Source organism: Carassius carassius, chromosome 46 (genome assembly GCF_963082965.1).
Source record: "Carassius carassius chromosome 46, fCarCar2.1, whole genome shotgun sequence".
Lineage (NCBI taxonomy): Eukaryota > Metazoa > Chordata > Actinopteri > Cypriniformes > Cyprinidae > Carassius > Carassius carassius.
Genome location: NC_081800.1, coordinates 14052936 through 14071705, shown reverse-complemented (window position 1 = coordinate 14071705; position 18770 = coordinate 14052936). Strand labels below are relative to the sequence as shown.

Here is an 18770-nt window from a genome sequence, read left to right as displayed (position 1 = left end):
GCATCTGAAAAGGACTATGAACTAATAGCAAGAAAAAAGGAGAAACAATTATACATGTGTGATGCTCATGTATGATGAGGAATTATCCATTTGATGGATCTTGTGCTGGCAGAATTTGCCAATATGAGGACTATTGTTATAATTCAACTATGTGAATAGTAGGCAAAGCAACCAGTACTGGTTCAGTCTGTTTTGTTTTTTACAAAGAAATGTGATGAATATTTTTTATTTTCTTGATTCGTTTTATTTATTTGTTTTATGCCTTGTAACACCATTACTTTGCAATTAACCATATAATCATGCGGCAGTGTTGTACTACAGATGTTCTTGTCACATATCAGAAGCACTTCATGTGCTGACTTCCTCACAGAGCCTGCCGACTTTTATAGAGTGTGCATGCCGGATTTAATTTGATGTTTACTTTCTATCCCAATAGTATGTGTCCCTTAGTGTTAATTTTTCATGTTTTGAAAAAGCCCCCCCCCCCCCCCACACACACATTTTTCTTTCAAAATTTGGACAATTAATTATACTTATGTCTATGTATACGTATATAATTATGTGTGTGCATATATACATGCTGGCACTTTACAATTAGGCTACAATTTGTTGTCCAATTTTTTTTAGAGCATTAAAGGCACTAATCCCATCTTTTTTTGTTGTAAGAATTGTTAGAAGTTTGACAAACTATTATCTAACAAGATTAGCTTGAAAGTAGATAGATCTTTGACATGTTTTACACAAACTTCATGACATATTCAGCATTATTGTAAAGTACTTTGTATTTACTGAAAACAACGAAGACAAGCAAGCATGTTTTTTGCAGTGTTGGTTAATAAGCAGTTACAGTTTTAGTCTGTTGCTCTTCCTGGAGCACAACACATTTGTAACCCAAAATAGTTGTTGAGTTGACACTTTGACACTGTGACAACGTCTTTCTAAAGTGAATGTGCTTCCTATCAACTTGTTAACTGGTCTTCCATGTCTAAACACTTTACAGTTGTATAGAAATACTCTTGTTCACTCTCTTAGTAGGTCTAAATCTCACATATTTTTGTTTTAATCTCTCTCTCAGCACTAAAATCTCTTACCGACCTTCGCTTGTTTTCCTCGTAGGCATACTGACTTTTAATGTGAGACAGGCTGCTGTGTCCTTTGTAAAGCTTTGCCTGACAAACTCATAACCGTTAATGACTATGTGCTGCAATATTTAGGTAAATATGCCCATATCTATATTCCATGCTTTCATTTTACATTTAATACATACATTTTACATTAGTGTTAAATGTAAAACTAAAAGTGCAATGTTTTGTAAGCAACATCATTTGTTATTGCAAAACCATTTCTTCTTCCCCTTTTAATTGAAATTTTAACAATTCACGAAAGCACCAGTAATCAATTCATAAAGGGAATAGAAAAATTGCAAAGTTTTTTATTTTATTTTTTATAAACGTCATTAGTACCATAACAACAGAATGGTAATAAAATGGTTGTATGAAAAGAATGTACATGTTTTAATATATTAGAAAATACCTTCATGTATATCTTTTTTTATTTACCATTTTTAATTGTAATGTGGCAATTTTTTTTCAGTTTTACTTTCTATTCGATAAAGAATCCGTTTCTCTGTGGTGAATATATGACTGTGGATTAGGCAATGTACACGCATACAATAGTATGCACACACTTTCATTGGTAATAACTCATCATACACGCACTGTACTGTCCACCTTGACCACTCTGAGTGAAGCAGGAGGCTCTGGATTTTGTATAAATGTACATTTACTGTAACCCTGTGAATGATGTTGCAGGTGAGTAATTTGTAGTAATGCTATTGGTTTATTTTCTATTAAAGAACATTTGTGGCCCGCTTTGTTTTTCTTCAATAAAATATGGAGCAAGGGTCAGTGTCGGGGATCATGTGATAAGTGTATTGTTTTTGGTTTTTCTAAAGTCTAAATTATTATTTTGTGTTTGTGTTGTGGATGTTGTATTGCTCCAGACCACCAGGGGGAGTTGTAAGATGCTAAATGAGATCAAGGTCTGTTGACATGCTTATGAAAAGTGAACTTTTGTATTTTATTATTATATTATATTATATTTAGCAGCAGAAATATTGGAGAAATCACAAAATGTAAAAAAAATATTATAATTTTTAATCTTCGTAGTATTATTTCACCAGAAACTTATGTTTTCTGAATGTTTTATGCATTCTATTAATAATTTTTTTTTGGCATTTTTACCTTATATTTTCCTGCAGTTCATGCCTTGAAATCTATTGGCATTTGACCTGCTCTGCCAGTTGATCTGAAGACTTGCACCTCCTGCCATCTATTCAGCCTAGTCTTGTTTTGTTGACATCCTCTACTCTCACCCAGATAGCAAACAAATTAGGAAGCTGTCAATACTCTGTTTGTGTTTGAGGGAAAGAGAGATAGGGAATAAGCTTCTCAAGCTGTAGTATTAGAAAGATTAGAAAACTCTTGGCTGTGATGTGGGTGCTACTGTGTGGAGCCTGAATTCAGACCCATCTGTTCTTTGCCAGTAGTTGTTCCTTCTTAATCATCATTCATTAATTTTATTTTGCAGGTGATTTGCGACTGTTCCACCAATGGCAGACATTGGGAGTGTTCTGGAAGGACCTTTTAACTCTTATTTGTTGATGCTTAATCTTGTAGGTAGCTTGCTGGACACTAGTTTTGCTCTCACGGTCTTGACAAATAGGGGTCAAGTAAAGTCACATCAATGGCTAATCTTTGAAACACGATCAAACTGTGTCATGCCTATCTGATAACTGTAGTATCACCTCGTTGGCTGCAGTGGACAACAGTGTTTATTTAATCCCAGTGGAATTAGCCACCACAACAAAGCCTACCAAATGTACAATGCAATATTATTCCAGTAATCCAATAACCTGTATTAAATATTTGGCTATGTAATGGTGCACTTATATCCACATAAACTAAAGCAAGTCAGTACTGTTGTGATTGAAAGTGCTTTAATGACTTGGCCTAGTTTTGTTGATCCCTTGCAGTTAGGACTTCGATTCTGTGCATTCAAGTGGGTGTCCTCGTTTCCGAGACATTCACATTTTGTGACTATTGGTGCTTTTTTCCAACTCCACAACTATTTATTTTGTGGCCAGTTGTCTCAATAGTGCAAAGGTTCAGTAGGGCTAGTATCTTGCTCTTGGGTATGTTGGTGAGGATCATCTGGAGTGAGGGCCCAGAATGCACATGGAAGGAAAGTATGTCACCATGTCCTCAGCCGAGGCTGACAGGTATTGTTTTTGAGGGCACTGACACATGGTCTTCTTGCCATGTGTGACTGTGTATATGGGATTATCATGTCTCTCTTTAAAGACCCTAGTGAGAAAATCCAAGCTGGATGATCTTCTCCACTAAGCCCTGCATGCTTCTAGACGATGAATAGTTTGGATCTGTAAAAGAATCAACTCAACCCTGGAAAAACCAAGGCACACAAAGTTATCGGATTTTATTGTCTTGCATGCAAGCCACATTCTTAAATAAGTATTTAGTATTTAAGTCACAGTAAGTAGCATTACCTTTTGTTTGTGTCCTTTCCTGTTGTGTCCCCTCCACAACCCAACTGTGTCAAACAGTATGTTGCTCATGATATTTATCATTTATTCATGTGCCATACTTAATTGTGAATGGAAAGTCTGCACAGATTTTCTGACACTGCCATATGCCCTACTGAGAAGATATCCTGTACCTTTGCACTAATGATACTGACATTTGTTTCTTTTATAGGGACACCAGAGGAAGTAACATTTCAAGTTGAAATTTTTTCAAAGTGCCACATGAAAAGGTCAAAGGCAAGTCTTTTTTTTCTTTCTGGTCATGCCTGCCAGAAAGGTCAGAGGTACAAAATGGCCTATGTGACTATTGTGTAATTCCAATGGGCTGTGCCATGCTATTCTCCAGTGCATGTGATGTAAGAGGAAAGCTGTCTGTTGGAGATTTACAGCAGCACAGGAGTAAACATGAATTCTGAACACAGAGCGACAAAAATAAACAACAGCTGGAAAAGCTATGAGTAATGACCGCTTTCATGGGCACACTGGAGAAGAGGTACTGTCAAAATCTTTGTGTAGTCCTCTCGATTTATATAAAATGTTGGACATTTTGAAAGCGTTGTGATTTTCAGGACAGCCATTACATTCGGGATGTAAACAAGTGTGATTGAGTTGTGCAGCTGTGACGAGGTCAGGAAGGTTTTGCATGCGATTTCTAATTTGTAGAATGCAATAGACAAGAATGATCCTCTTTGCTGGGGTTCACATGTAGTCACCATCTCTCACTTTCAGGGCAGTAATCTGTATGCACACAGCCCCATTTTAATCGTCACATCCATCACCATGGCAATGGAGCCAGAATATAAAATCATGCACTATACCGACTGAATCGGAGGACAACAGAAAAGAAGCCAAATGTGATTAAATGTGAAAACCATCGCCAACATATCATTAGCCATTTATTCAGGATGGAAGAAGACTTGCAACCACAGCCTTGAGTCAAATGTGCTATGGGCACCATGGTTCAGCTGGCATACAATCAAGAGCAGAAGCATTAGGACCAAGATACGGATCAGCACATAGTGTATGTTTGAATTAAAGAATCAGAATTCCCTTTCGACTGTGGGTAAACCAAGTAGGCTACACCTCCCCTTCCGTCCTCACACTCCCCTCCCCTCTCCATGCCCCCAGCGCTTCCCAGTCTCTGGTTCACTCGTCTCTGTTTACCTCTTTGCTAATCCCTTGCATTGAGTGGTCTCTCTCTCTTCCCTGTATTCTCACGATCGCTCTCTCTCCTCCCTTTTCATGCTCAGAGCCAGAGGGCTGCCACACGACCCACTCCGCCTGCTATATGATCTCGTGGAAAACAGAGCTCTGTGTCTTTTTAGCCGCTTGCTGCTGCTCGAGCCTTTGTAGATTGCAATCTAGGAGACAAGGAAAGATGCCTTCGCGACAACCCTGACTCCTGTCATCTCCTGATGCACCCCTGTCCCCTTTCCTAGTATCTCGCCCTGTCCCTTTACCCCAACCCCTCTCCTCTACTCCTCTCCAAACCTCCCTCTCTTAATCCCCCCACTCTCCCCTTCACCTCGCACCCTCTTGACAATGTTTTCATGTGTTCGCTGGTTTCAGCCTTTCCTTGCCTTGCTATCCTCTACCTTGTTATCTTGGGGGTACAACTGCCCATCCAGCTGCTTGTGTCCAGACCATCACACCGTGGACTGCACAAGTCAAGGGCTCACCCGTCTTCCAGACTCCATCCCTTTGGATGTACGGAGACTACTTCTGTCTAACAACTGGATTCCCTGGATCCCTTCTGATTTCCTGGTTCTCTACAGTGATTTGGTCTACCTGGATCTGAGGAATAACTCCCTAACAAAGCTGGAGCCTGGGACTCTGTGCACATCCTCCAGACTGGTCTATCTGGACCTGGGAAGCAACAACTTGACTGAGATCCCCTCGGGAACTTTCGGTGAGTCCCGTAGTTTGATCAAACTACGTCTCGGGAACAATCCTTATTTGAATATGGTCAGCAAGGACGCATTTGCAGGCCTCACCTCCTTACGAGAGCTCGAGCTAGAGAGGAATTCCCTCTCTGGCCTGGACATCGAGGTGTTGAACCAATTGCCTTCTTTACGGGTGATACGCCTGGAAGGGAACCCCTGGGTGTGCAATTGTAACTTTGCCAAACTGTTTCTTTGGTTGTTGGAGAATCGTCACAAGCTCCCAACTGGTAAGCTGCTTAAATCTTGCTTTCCTGATCTGCATTAAATAATGTCATACATTTTATTTGACCGAATAGTCTGTGGTCATTCAACTGTGAAAGTGTCAATAACACTGAGGGTGAGAACTGTTGATGCTTATGATCTACTTTCTGACTAGGGCGTACATATGGGTAGACTGATTTTGTTTAAGGATAGAGATGCTTCACAATCCACTGGTTGCTTACAGCAGAGACTTACTATTTTGACTCATCACATTAGCATGATGGGCTGTTATTCAACTTATTAATGTCTTGAATATCTAAATCGAAAGTTAAATTTCAAATGATAACACTTTTGTATTACATGCCTCCACTGCATCTTGTATTTAGCTGCATGAGAATATTTTCAAACCAAGACAGAGGTCAATACACCACAGGTGATCGCTAGAATATGCCAAATGTTCTTGTGCATAATTCATGAAACAGATGCCACTCAATGTTCCCTTATTTTTTTGTCATGTCTTGTCCTCTTTGTCGACATTCATTTGAGTGGTAACTAAAGGAAGAAATTGAGGGAAATCTACCCTCTTGAGTACAGTATCCATTTGTCATTATAGGTCACTTATCACTAGTCCAAGGCTAAGGTCAAGTTGAGCTCCACAGCTACATCAAATATATATATGCATGAACCTCTCTGTCCCTTAGAAGCACAAGTCACTTTTCTCTCCCTGTGTCTGTTTTAGAGAGTAATGTATAGGTCGCAAGTTACGAACATGTCAATATAAAAAATTTAGTTTGGGTTTTGGTTGCACATTTATATACCAAGTGCTGGGAGCATGTGTAGTAGTTTTGTTACACAACCAAACCAAACTCTTTCTCTCTCTATATATAATACAATTAAAAAATATCTTTGTTTGTGCAGTACCCAAAGTGACTTAATATAAAAATTACTAAATTGTAATTTTTGATTAAATGGTACATTGTTAATGTTGGAAACAAAACCAAAAACTATGATTTGAAGTCTAAATTCACATATTTTTAAACAAAATTTGAGAACCATTACTTATCGTAGTTATCATCATACAGTAGGTGTGAATCTTCCTGATTGGATTAAACTCCATATTCAGAGAAAGATTTGGTTAATCCTCAGAGATTTTGAAGTTTATTTGACTATTTTTGTAGCTTATGATTTGAAGCAAGAGACTGAGATCCTATCAGACTGTATTGTATTTTTACATTTGTATCTTCTAAATCACATCATCATTTAATTAGAGTCCATTTCCAGAGTAATAATATTAACTGTACCCATTAATTTAACATGAACAGGATGTCTGTTCCTTTGTCAACAGAGACAAGGAAGGTCAGTTGTATTTGTAAACAAAACCCTTTCACCCATTCACAAATGTATGCAGACCTTGCAGTGTCTTTTATGAACATCACTTCCTCTGTATAATTTCCTCATTTCTTTGCAACATTTAAGTTCATTTAAATTCAGTGTTATTACATTCAGCATTGATTAACAAATACAGAAAAGGTCCAGAGAAGTCTAAATTGTTTAGAATGTGTCAAGATGTTCCAGATATCTAGTATTTATTTACATTTGACAGACATGGTTACCATAATTTACATAGTATTCAAGATATGTATTTTATCATTCTTTCTTGGCAATTAAACTGACCTTGGTGTTACATAGCAGCAAAAATGCCAGTGGTTAGATTGTTTTAATTGTAACTCAAGAAACAAAACTGTCATAGTATTTAAAATATTGTGTGAAAAACTGTATGAATCCACCATAATGTAGTCTTTCATTTAGATCATTAATTTGGACCACTAGTTGTAACTCCCTGGCACCTGGGTATGGATGAACACATTACATCCATTATTCAACCCAACACTGAAACTGATACTGATGATAGCACACTTCTGGCACACTTTCAGTTGCCTGGTAAATGGATATTCAGTCTTTTAAGGGCAAGAACCAAGATTTCCACCAAATACAGTGTTGAGTATGAACAAAGCATGTTAAGTGGCATACATATATGTGACAGGTGCATGTAAAACTCTTTAAACAACCCTGAAAGGTCAACAGACAGAGCCAGAGAGATTACTACGTCACAATATGTCACCATTATGCCAACAAACCATGTACTTACCACAAGATAATGCATGCACTCTGTTATTTTAGTAAAAGACAGGATGGATTCATTCAAGTCTACAGGATTTTTAGCACATCAATCAAATGTATTGAATGAAATCAGTGTAATCTGAAAAGAGAGACCTAATGAGATTCATATATTCAGCTGTATTACACTACAAAGACACAGCTTTGATTAATTTCACTGATGCAAACATAAGAACATGGCAGTGTCTTTCTCGTGCTACACATATGTGGTGACAGCAGGCTAGACAACACTAGTCGGCTGACTGAGATGGTGGCTGCTGTGAGAATTTTCTAAATGGATAAAAGCATGTGCGTGTGTGTTAACGAATTGAGATTTTCGCTCCAGGGGATCTCCAGTGTAAAACACTGAAGCTCTGGCATGAGAAAAACATTAGATGAGCTCGTAGAGCTGTGCAAACGGCCACGTGACAGACCAAACAAAGGAGGCTGAGGTCGATGAATCCCCTGCATGTGGAAAAGCCCTTCTGGATGGAGTGACTCATCCGCACTTACTGCCTCACACGTTTGATGATGATGTCAACTGACTTCGGCCAATGACATGAACAAGCATGGTGGCATTGTGTTATGACACGGAGGGTTATATATTGACGAGAATACCGTTTCTTATTATTTCCGCTCAAAAATACACCGCGTGAATGCAATTAGAGGAGAGATGGGGCTCTGGAGCTCTGCCGCTCTGTTGTGTCTGTCTGTCAGCGTGGCTGTATTATGTAGGCGATGTTCCGCTTCAAATCTGGTGTCCGCTGATCACACGGCTGAAAGGAGATTAAACCTCCCTCTGTGAAAATCTAAATACACACCAACGAGGAAAATTGCGCAAACATTTCCCATAAAGAAATTAGAAAGCATCCCATCTCACATCTTATTTTGCCATTATGTAACAGGAGTTTTCCGAGTCATAGTTGCAGCTCTGCTCTGGGTTATTGCTATAATTTAGTAATAATAACAATATAATAATTTTATTTATATATATATATATATATATAGTGTGTGTGTGTGTGTGTGTGTGTGTGTGTGTGTGTGTGTGTGTGTGTGTGTGTGTGTGTGTGTGTGTATGGGTTTTCATTCATGCCTTTTTTAAACCTGATCTTAAACATTACGTGTCAAATCTCATTAGCACTTTGTTTTTAAAGCAAATCGAGCATGAATTTGGAAAGCAAGCTCATTCTAGGTGTTGCTCACCCAACAGAAAGGCACTTGAATGTAATGGCATTGAGCGCTAGTGCACATGTTCCGTTGGAGTGTATAGCCTTGGGTTTTGTGTGTGTGTTAATGAAGTCCGCTTGCTCATGTATTATCCTTTGAAGCGAAACACTGTCTGGATATGTGACCATCAAATGGCCTTTAAAGAGCTGAACAAACAGAAATTAAATGGAAAATATAAACCGAAACAGACAGTGAAGTGAAGGGAAAAAAACAGAACTTACCTTTTAAATTTTCTCTCTTTTTCTTTTTGGTTTCTGCTTACCAAATATGCATTTCTTTGATCAAAAATACAGCAAAAAGAGTGTGTTCTATTTGAATATATTTTTTAAATGTAATTTATTCTTTTGAAATATTATTTACTCCTTTGAATTAGGAATCAGCAGCCATTTATACTTTTTTTCAGGATTCTTTGATGAATAAAAAATTCAAAAGAACAGCATTTATTTGAAATATAAATATTTTGTAAAATTATAAATGTCTTTACTGTTACTTTTGATCAATATGATAAATCCTTGATGAATAAAAGTATTTTTTTAATCTTGTTTATTATTATCTTGTTTACCGCAAGCATTGACTGTTGAAACTTAGATAATGTCTGTTCATGATATTGTGCAGCTGAGGATGCTGGTGACATTAGTGACCTGACATGTGAGCTGGTTTGGAAACTCATACAAGTCCGGTAACTGAACACTGATCATGAGACTAAACTGAATGTTCCATGGACTCTTCACCAAAAGATTCACTGTGTCCTTTCTATCAAGCCATTTCAACTAAAGCGTTCATATAATGAGAAATCTCATTTTTTCTTACTTATAAGTAATTCTTAAAACATACTTTCTAGTACAAAAAAACACAAAGTGAAGTTGTGAAAAACAAATCAACACGTGGTCTTTTCTGAGATTGTATAGATGTTTAATAATAATTGTTCCCCTCTCTGTCTTTCTCTGTTCCAGGGTTAGAGGGTATGGAGTGCTCTCTTCCATGGGACGGGCGGCAAGTGTCCCTCAGTGTGCTTTCTGAGGACAGTTTCCGCGAGTGTCGGGGATTGCTGACTCTCACTGATTATCTCATAGTCATTTTTTCTGGAATTTGTATTTCAGTGGCAGCCATTATTGCCAGTTTCTTTCTGGCCTCCACTATCCACTGTTTCCAGCGGCTCAAATCCAAAAGGACAGATGAAGAGGAGGCAGAGGACTGAGGGGACTAACAGGACAGAATGGAGATTACAAATTACCCACAATGCACCACACACTGGAAGCCAAGGGATTTGTTTAAGAGGTGAAAACATTATTTCCATGAGAAAAGAACCCTGAAATAGGCCCCTGTGTGACTAAGGTGAGGCTGCAAGAGCCGTCAAAAAATCTCACAAACGTCATCTGTGATGCTTGAATGGAGCATCTTGTTTTTTATACTTGAACACCAATGATTGAATTGAGCCTTAAGACTAAAACTGTTCCTGAAAATGCAGTTTATGAAAGCACTGTTTAATGCCCCTGTATTCAAAATTGTTCAGCATAATATTTTGACATTTAATAGCAACAATGATCTTTATGAAAATGTGCAAGTTAATTAGTATTTTCTACATGAGTTATTTTTGGTATTGTGTACATGAATCTTGCTCCGTTTTAGTAAGGTTTAGCTAGTTGCACTTTAATGTACAGATGACATTGCACACAATCCCAGTGAGCCAGACTGTAAGCCACTTTTCAGAATTCATAATTGCACTTATCACCAAAGAATAAATGAGCATATATTGTGACGTAAATGTTTTTCATGCAAATGGTTCAAAACACTAATCAATTCGGTTGTATTACAAATAACATAAGACATGTTTGGTTATTGATGACTTCATAAATGTCATGCATACTCTTAATATGCTTGTTGTAGTCACAGATGGGTCGCAACTGTATATCAAGTACTCAAAGTATTTAAAAGGCTAAATTAAAAGGGAACTTTGTCCATTTTATGTGAATTCTGTCTCGTAACATTCTTTCCTTTTTTACTACATCATGACTAAATAAAGATGGATGCCAAAGTGTTTTAATATGTCTGGTCACACTGTTTTAGGCCCTATTGTAACTAGATGAAGCGGTCCTGCTTTCTGCCACCATCTTGTCAAAAATAACATGAAGATCCTGCCGGTTTGACTCGGAAAGCCCTGGAAGCTCTCAAAGTGCAAAAGAAACAATAGAGCAAATGTAGTGCCTTTATATAATCTTATGTTGCTTCCACTACACATAGAATTGAGTTTTTTTAGGTTGATGCTAGAGGACGTTTTTGTCTCGATGAAAGCTTCTTATATATGCTGTGGTTGGGAGATATCCATGACTTAGCAACAGTGATGTTTTACTCGGGGTCATGAATTTAACAGACGAGAGAGGCAAACAAGCGGCACAGAAGTTGCCTGCTCATTTTCTAGAAGAAAAATTAGACAGAGGAAAGAATTTGGCAAAATAAGTGCTACGATTCTTCAGATCTTCTTGTTGCTATGGTTACGTGTCTGTGGGCCAGTTATGTTGAATTCAGACTCCGCTACTGAGGATGGTTTTGGAATATTTGACTAATCAAGTCTCCTCCAGTCCCTTGCTATTTCTCAGTGACTTTTAACCAGCTTTCCTCTCCTTAAAATTGACTTGATTTATCACGTTCAAATGGTGTGAAACTTCCCGCTTCTTTCCTTACCGTTTACTCCTTTCCTTAGTGAAATTTGGATGGCCATTAGCTAGACAATAATTAAGAACATTAAATATTGATGCACTGCATCATAACTACTGAGTTTTAATGCTGTGAAACACTAAAACGTCAGTTTTAAAAGGTAAGTAAATGATGTGGGTCTAAGTTTACAAGAGCATGTAAGTTGAACATGAAGGCATGTGGCCAGTAGGAAGTTATGTGTCAAGACCTGTTTACTTGGACACTGGCCAAGATTGTTTTACATTCAGGGCAAATGAAACTGATCCTTCAACTGTCCACTCATTATCCAGTGGTGGACTATGACCTGAGAATGAAACCAAGATCCCTGAAAACAAGAACAGCATGACTCTGCATCCTGATCCTCTTCACTGTTTCTGACACCGATGCTGGTTAGTTTACAGGAGGTAATGTGATTACAGTATGAAAAGCCTGTCAATGGTGGTTAACTTATAACATCCAAGTGAAAGGTTAAACTCAAACATGTCTGAAAACAAATTAAATAAAAAATGGAGTTGGAAAAAATTATTTGTAAACTCAATCAGTTGTAGTTAATGACCTTCTCAATGGCACACAAAGCCATTTGATTTTTAACTGTGATCAGCTGTGGTCATTTTGATTAGCTCAGCATGAAAAGAGCTTTTCTGGAGAATCTCAGTCCTTGGTAGTGCAACTGAAACAAACAATCATCTATGGGTGGCAAGGCGCTGTCAAAAGATTTCTGGGATAAAGTTGTGGACAGGCACGAGTCAAGAGATGGATACGAAAAAAAATCAAAAGCTTTATCAATGCCTAGAAGCACAGTGAAGTTTGTTATTAAAATTGGAAGGTATGTGGTACAACACAGACCCTCCCTTGATCAGGACGTCCCTCCAAACTGGATGAAAGAGCCAGGAGGAAACTGCTCAGAGAGGCGACCAAGAGGCCTACAGCATCTCTGAAGCAGCTGCAGGAATTTATGACCAAGAATGATCATGTGACAACAATATGACAAATTCTCCACAAATGTGGCTTGTATGGGAGGGTTGCAAGAAAAAAGCCACTCCTCAAGAAAGGCCACATGCAGTCACGACTGAGCTTTGCCAAAACACAGCTTGAAGATTCTTCTTAACCTTTATTTAAAGAGGAAAGTCACATTGAGGTTAAAACCTCTTTTACAAGAGACCTGGTCAAGACAGGGTCGGATAGCAGAATTAAACATATAACAATTCACAATATCAATATCAATATCACAATATCACAATAATATCAAAACTACATTATAATACATCAAATTATAAGATTCTGAGGTTGATGAGACTAAAGTTAAATTATTTGGCCTTAACATGGAAACGATATGTCTACAGCTCACCATCCAAATAACCCTAATCCTCCAGAAAAAAATGGAGGTGGTAATGTTCTGTTATGGGGGTGTTTCTCTGCAGCAAAATACAGGCAAAATACCATCAAATTATTGAGAAAAATATGCTTCCTATCAGAAAGTTGTCAGTTGGAAGACCCAAAGCACACAGCAAAACTGAGCACAGAGTGGTTAAAAGAAGAAAAAGGGTGAATGTCCTTGCATGGTCTAGTCAGAGCCCAGACTTTAACCCCATTGAAAGTCTGTGGAATGACTTGAAGACTCCAGTCCACAAACACTCACCAACAAATTGAACTGAACTTGAGCAGTTCTGCAAAAAAGTGTGCGTAAATATTGCAAAGTCTAAATATGTGAAGTTAGTGGAGACAAATCCCAACAGACTAAATGCTAAAGGTGGTTGAACAAAATACTCACAGAAGGGGGTGAATCTGTTTTATTTTTTTTCTGACATGTTGGTGTTTTATCTTTCACTTGGCTGTTATAAGTTGCACTGAGTAAATACAGCTGGATGAAACAAAAACTGTGTTCTTATTCATTTCTGGCTGCAAAGCAGAAATTAAAAATGCAGATAATAAAATACAATTAACAATATAAGCATGCATTTAAGATACCAAATTATAACTGTTTAAATTAACCAGCCAATGAGGACAGATTGTGTCCCGAATCCTCACCTTTGTGCAGTTCATGGCAACATTTCACCGGTTGATTTTAAGGATAATTGTACTTACTTCACATAAAGCAGATATATTTCCTTATATATAAATAAATATATTAAATTAATATACTAAAAAATCACTAAAAAAAATCCATTTACATAAATATATTTTTGAGAAGGTTTAGTTGCCTATATTTCCTCGTATATTTTTAAACATATTTAATTAATACATAAATACATTTTGCATTTACCCAATACATATTATGAAATTAGAAATATATTTTCTATTTACCATTTATTTGGCATATATTTTGAAAATACTTTTTGACATATGGGTTTTGAAAAGCTACCATTTTATGTTCAGTGTAAAATCCTGATTTTGAAGCAAAATCTAGCTGAGAACCACTGGTTTGGAATCAGGTAAAGGTAAATTACAGACAGTTTTATTCAGGTTAAGTTATACAGCATTATGGAGAATATTACCTTCAACAGAGATATTTATGCTTACAGAAATACAGTATGTGATATCAAGAATCGCTATAATGCATGATCATGTTAACCCTTTAAGGTACGCACTATGAAAAAAGCAAAGGAAAAATTATTTCTTTGCGTTTATTATTCAATTATGATAACAATAACAACAATCAGTAGTTTTTTTTAAATGAGACCCTACAGTATTTTAGATACAGTCCTCTACCAAACGGTTGAGATGTCGGTTCACAATAAAAGAACAACATTCAGAACAAGTCATATTAAGTGCAAGTTCTTGGCCAATAAAAAATCTGATGACTGCTATTGATGGCTCCAAACACATCCAGTGTGTGTGTGTGTGTGTGTGTGTGTCTGTGTGCGCGTGCGTGCGTGTTTATGTGTGCTGGTGCAAAACTTCACACAAGATTTGATTAGATTTTTTTTTTTTTTTTTTAATGTCAGTGGGAGAAAAAGAAAGCGTCCACTGTGCAGTAAGGGCTGAACAATGTGGTAAAAACATATTTAGTATTTTGAGGGATATTACAATTGAGATGTGATTCATGATTACTGTAGGAATTAGGGCTACCCCGACTAAAGATTAAAGAATGGTAGCTAGATAAAGCCAATAGTCACCTAGCTGACACACATTTATGATACTCATTTAACTATATACAGTGTATATAACACAGGTCTCATTGTTCAAAACACTGAATAAATAACTATCGTCACTGAAACTAATACTGGTGGACTTATTGATACGATGGATAATGTTCCATTACACAGTTACATAGACGATATAAAACAAATACAACAAATATTTTTGTCATGCAACAGCACAGAGGTGCAACAGCACTTATTTTGCCTTTGGCCATTCATTTGTGATGGTATGCTGCAAAGCATTCCTTCTTTGCATTCATGCACAGGAATACATGACATTTCTGGCACTTCCATCTCGACACTCCCTTTGGACAGAGGTTGCATCGCCCCCGCTTGTTTGAGTGAAGTGGCAAATGTCCGAAATTATCATACTGTACATCTGGTTGTGGGTGGTAGGGTCTTGGGGTATTGGACTTTTTCTTTGACCACATTTGTGGTGGAGAGGATGATGAAGGTTGGCCAACTTTGGATGCTGGCTTGTTGACTTGAGCCATAGTGTGTGCGACTGCCAGACGGAACTTTTTGAGACGCAGCGGTGTTTCTTTCAGGAAGCTGCAGTCCCGCTTGTAGACAAGCCAGGCATTTGAGATGCAGAGGTCTAGGATGTATCCAAACAGCGGAAGGTACCATCGCCTGGATTTCACCGGGGTCTTGTACATGTGTACCAGCATGTCAGACAGATCAATGCCTCCCATATGCTGATTGTAGGCAGGGATGAGTGAAGGGCACGCGACAGCGACCTTTGCTTTGGCCTCTTTGCTCCAGCGTTTAACAGAGGAAAGAGGTGTGATCCCACTGGCACTGCTGAGAAAGCTCACACATTTATTATCGAACCATTTCACTGCGAGCAGCCCTTCAGCAGACATGAAGTCAAAAGCTCCACGTCCTTCCTTCATCAGCTCTTTGTCCGTCTTTAAGGTTGCTCCACCCATGCGGTTTGGTCGGACAGTGCCAATGCACCTGATGCCCAGGTTCTCTTGCAGGTTCTGGACCAAGTCGAAACTGGTGAAGAAGTTGTCACAGAAGACGACTGAAAGTCTTGGCAGTGTGATGGTTTTGCAGAGTGTTGTCACAAGTTTGGCCTCTAGAAGCAGTGCCTCCTCCCGCTCAGTTAGGGCAACGTTGAAGAATGTGGATGCCCCCTGATAAAGCAGAAAGTCATGAATGATGCCAGATGAGCTGGCCCGGCAGAACAATTTAAAGCCCCACTTGTCTGGCTTGTTGGCAGTATACTGGCAGAGAGAGCCAGCCTTTGTGCCTTTATACGCCACCATGACCTCATCCACACTGTGCTGGTAAGTGGATGAGATCAGAAGACACTGCTGACGAAGCATGTCAAAAAGGGGGCGGATTTTGTAGAACCGGTCTGGACTGCCATCGCACTGCTGATTGTCATTAAAATGAAGGTACCGGCGTAACAGCTTGAATCTTCTCCTTGGCATAATATCGGCTATCACACCGAACCGTGACTCAATGCACCAGTAGTCATCGATGGCTGGGAAACTGAAAACACCCATGAAGAGAAGCATTGCCAGGAATTTTTCAATCTCTTCAGGACTGGTGCTGATTGGATCTCCCAGCTCCTGGGCAGCGTAGAGATTGGTTTGCTCAGAGATATGTGTAATCATCTCATCTGTGAAGAGCATTTTAAAATAATGAAAGGGTGTCTTTACAGCATCAGGGTGGTTAAAACTTGAGTCTGGAACCTGGAATGTCTCAATGTCTTCATGCCGCCACAATCTTCTTCTGCCTTCCTTTTCATCTGGGGGTGATGGTTCAGGTGTGTCCTGTAGCTCTGCCAAAGAAACAGCTTTCAGAGAGTTTTTCCCCATTCTCCTCTTCTTTTTGGATGGTGGTTTAGAGGATGAACTTGTTGAGGCAACCTCCTTCTCACCCACTGAATCAAAAGAAGTGTCCCCACTCTCTTCTGCTGGTGTGGGCAGATAATCTGGATCCTCTACAGGGTCATCATCACTCAGATCCGCATCTGAGTCCTCAGGATTTTCTGGCACTAGGGCCAGAAAAGTGTGTGGTCTCGAACTATAAAATGATTTGACGTCCATCTATCATGTCTAAAACATAAAGAAAACAATTTGTATTACAAACCATGTACTCTTACAATTGTAGTCATATAGTAATACACAAACATAGTCAATTTTAAATTAGGAAATTAATAACACCAGAATTGGTATTAACTCTTTAATTCTATTCTTGATATTTACCATATACAGTACAGAAATTGTGAAAAAATTATATTGATAAAATATTTTTCATCAAATATGTAATTTAATAATATAAAATTAATACTTTTAACAACACTAACCCTTTTGTTCATTGTAAATAGTTAATTTAAGCAACATTAGCTCATTTTAGCAACATTAGCTAGCTTCTCTTCTATAAAATGACATCTCAACCGTTTGGTAGAGCATGTTTTGAAAAAATTATTTGACCCTTATAATAACGTTACTTATTTTTGTTGAATTAAGTTACATAATTCTGTTTAACAACTCCTCTGAAATGATAATATATCAACAAAATAGCCTTACCTTTAAAAGTCCCGCCGATATGCGTCATCAAAGAATGAGTGAATTTTCGCTGTGTCACTTCCGGTTTGAAGGAACACTGAAAAGGCATGCTGCTCACAGACACAGTGTCATCTAGTGGATTCCTTTAGCATTACACAACTACACCAAACAGTAGAGATGGCTCATTAAGGTGGAGATAAGCTTGATGCATTTTTCAGTGAAATATAGTGATTTAAAGTGTGGTCTACCAAATGGTTGAGAATATGTAATCTCAATTGTGAACTCCAGAAGTGGAGAAAAAAGAGATCTAGACTGAAAGAGAGGGGAAGAGTACTGCCCCCCCCCCCATGCACTCCACTGTCCAGATGTGAAGTTTTAAAGGGCTATGAGCTGAACAGATAGCCTTCTACTCTATTGTGGCCAGGCTGGGATTATGTGGTTGCACATGACCAGCCAGGGGTTGCAGAGCTCCACATGTGCTAGGATTTTTGTTATTTTATGTGCTCAGCAGAAGAATGGTGCATTTCATCTCAAGATATGAGGCAAAATGTCCTCATGTCTCCTTGCCCCTGAAATCCATGGGGGGAAGATGGGACAACAACTGTAAATCCTGGTATAGCCGGGGGATTACACTGGATATAGGGTCTGTATGGATTACACCGCTTAGTGCATTTAGTCAGATCTAATGAATTCATGGGATCGCTGTAGTGAAGTTTAGTAATTAGAGATGCATGAACACGCTGTTGTTCGACAGTATAGGGATAAATGAGATAGATGTAATGATTATTAAACATAATAACCCTGCACAGTGCATTTAATAATACATTAGTCAAATTAATTTGTGCGTGAGCAGTATGGCTGAGAAGTTAATAAATAATAATTTGAGTACAATAAAAAGTGAAGTCTTGTAATCCAACCATTAAATGTAAATGTAACTTTTTTTTTTTATTGAAGCTGACTTTACATTATCGAAAATATATTATATTTATAAAATAAAAATATAAATAGATTTGTATTAATATTAATACATTACAAATAATTGTACGTAGGCTATTTGCTACTGTTTTTAGTTACTTTGATTGTGATATGGACCAATTTTGAAGTCTTGGGTTAAACTGTATTTTGTCTGAATTTCCTGCTAGTTGGAAAGTATTCTTATGACAAATAATAATTAAAAAAAAAATTATATATATATATATATATATATATATATATATATATATATATATATATATATATATATATATATATACTTATTATATATATATATATATATATATAT

At 37.8% G+C, this 18770-nt stretch overlaps 2 protein-coding genes across 3 annotated transcripts; one reads left to right on the top strand and one right to left on the bottom strand.

The window, feature by feature from the left end:
- The first annotated feature begins 3920 nt into the window (after positions 1-3920).
- Positions 3921-10388, top strand: LOC132129654 (leucine-rich repeat-containing protein 38-like). Of its 2 annotated transcripts, none has more exons than XM_059541297.1 (3): positions 3921-4094; positions 4331-5771; positions 10083-10388. In XM_059541297.1, exons 2-3 carry the CDS (start codon positions 5144-5146, stop codon positions 10325-10327), a joined length of 873 nt encoding a protein of 290 aa, XP_059397280.1. In that variant the 5' UTR covers positions 3921-4094; positions 4331-5143; the 3' UTR covers positions 10328-10388. The 2 variants fall into 2 exon arrangements, with proteins under 2 accessions (XP_059397280.1, XP_059397281.1); XM_059541298.1 differs by lacking the exon at positions 3921-4094 and adding an exon at positions 4206-4228.
- Positions 10389-15178: 4790 nt separating this feature from the next.
- LOC132129018 (piggyBac transposable element-derived protein 3-like) lies at positions 15179-17026 on the bottom strand. The gene has a single exon (XM_059540417.1). The coding sequence runs from the start codon at positions 17024-17026 to the stop codon at positions 15179-15181; it is 1848 nt and encodes a 615-aa protein (XP_059396400.1).
- Between the last annotated feature and the right edge of the window lie 1744 nt (positions 17027-18770).

Bases quoted from the DNA above. Each gene is read 5' to 3' on its own strand.
- LOC132129018 (XM_059540417.1), bottom strand. From the start codon at position 17,026: ATGGACGTCAAATCATTTTATAGTTCGAGACCACACACTTTTCTGGCC.
- LOC132129654 (XM_059541297.1), top strand. From the start codon at position 5,144: ATGTTTTCATGTGTTCGCTGGTTTCAGCCTTTCCTTGCCTTGCTATCC. The intron at 5,772-10,082 runs GTAAGCTGCTTA...TCTCTGTTCCAG, and splicing joins TCGTCACAAGCTCCCAACTG to GGTTAGAGGGTATGGAGTGC.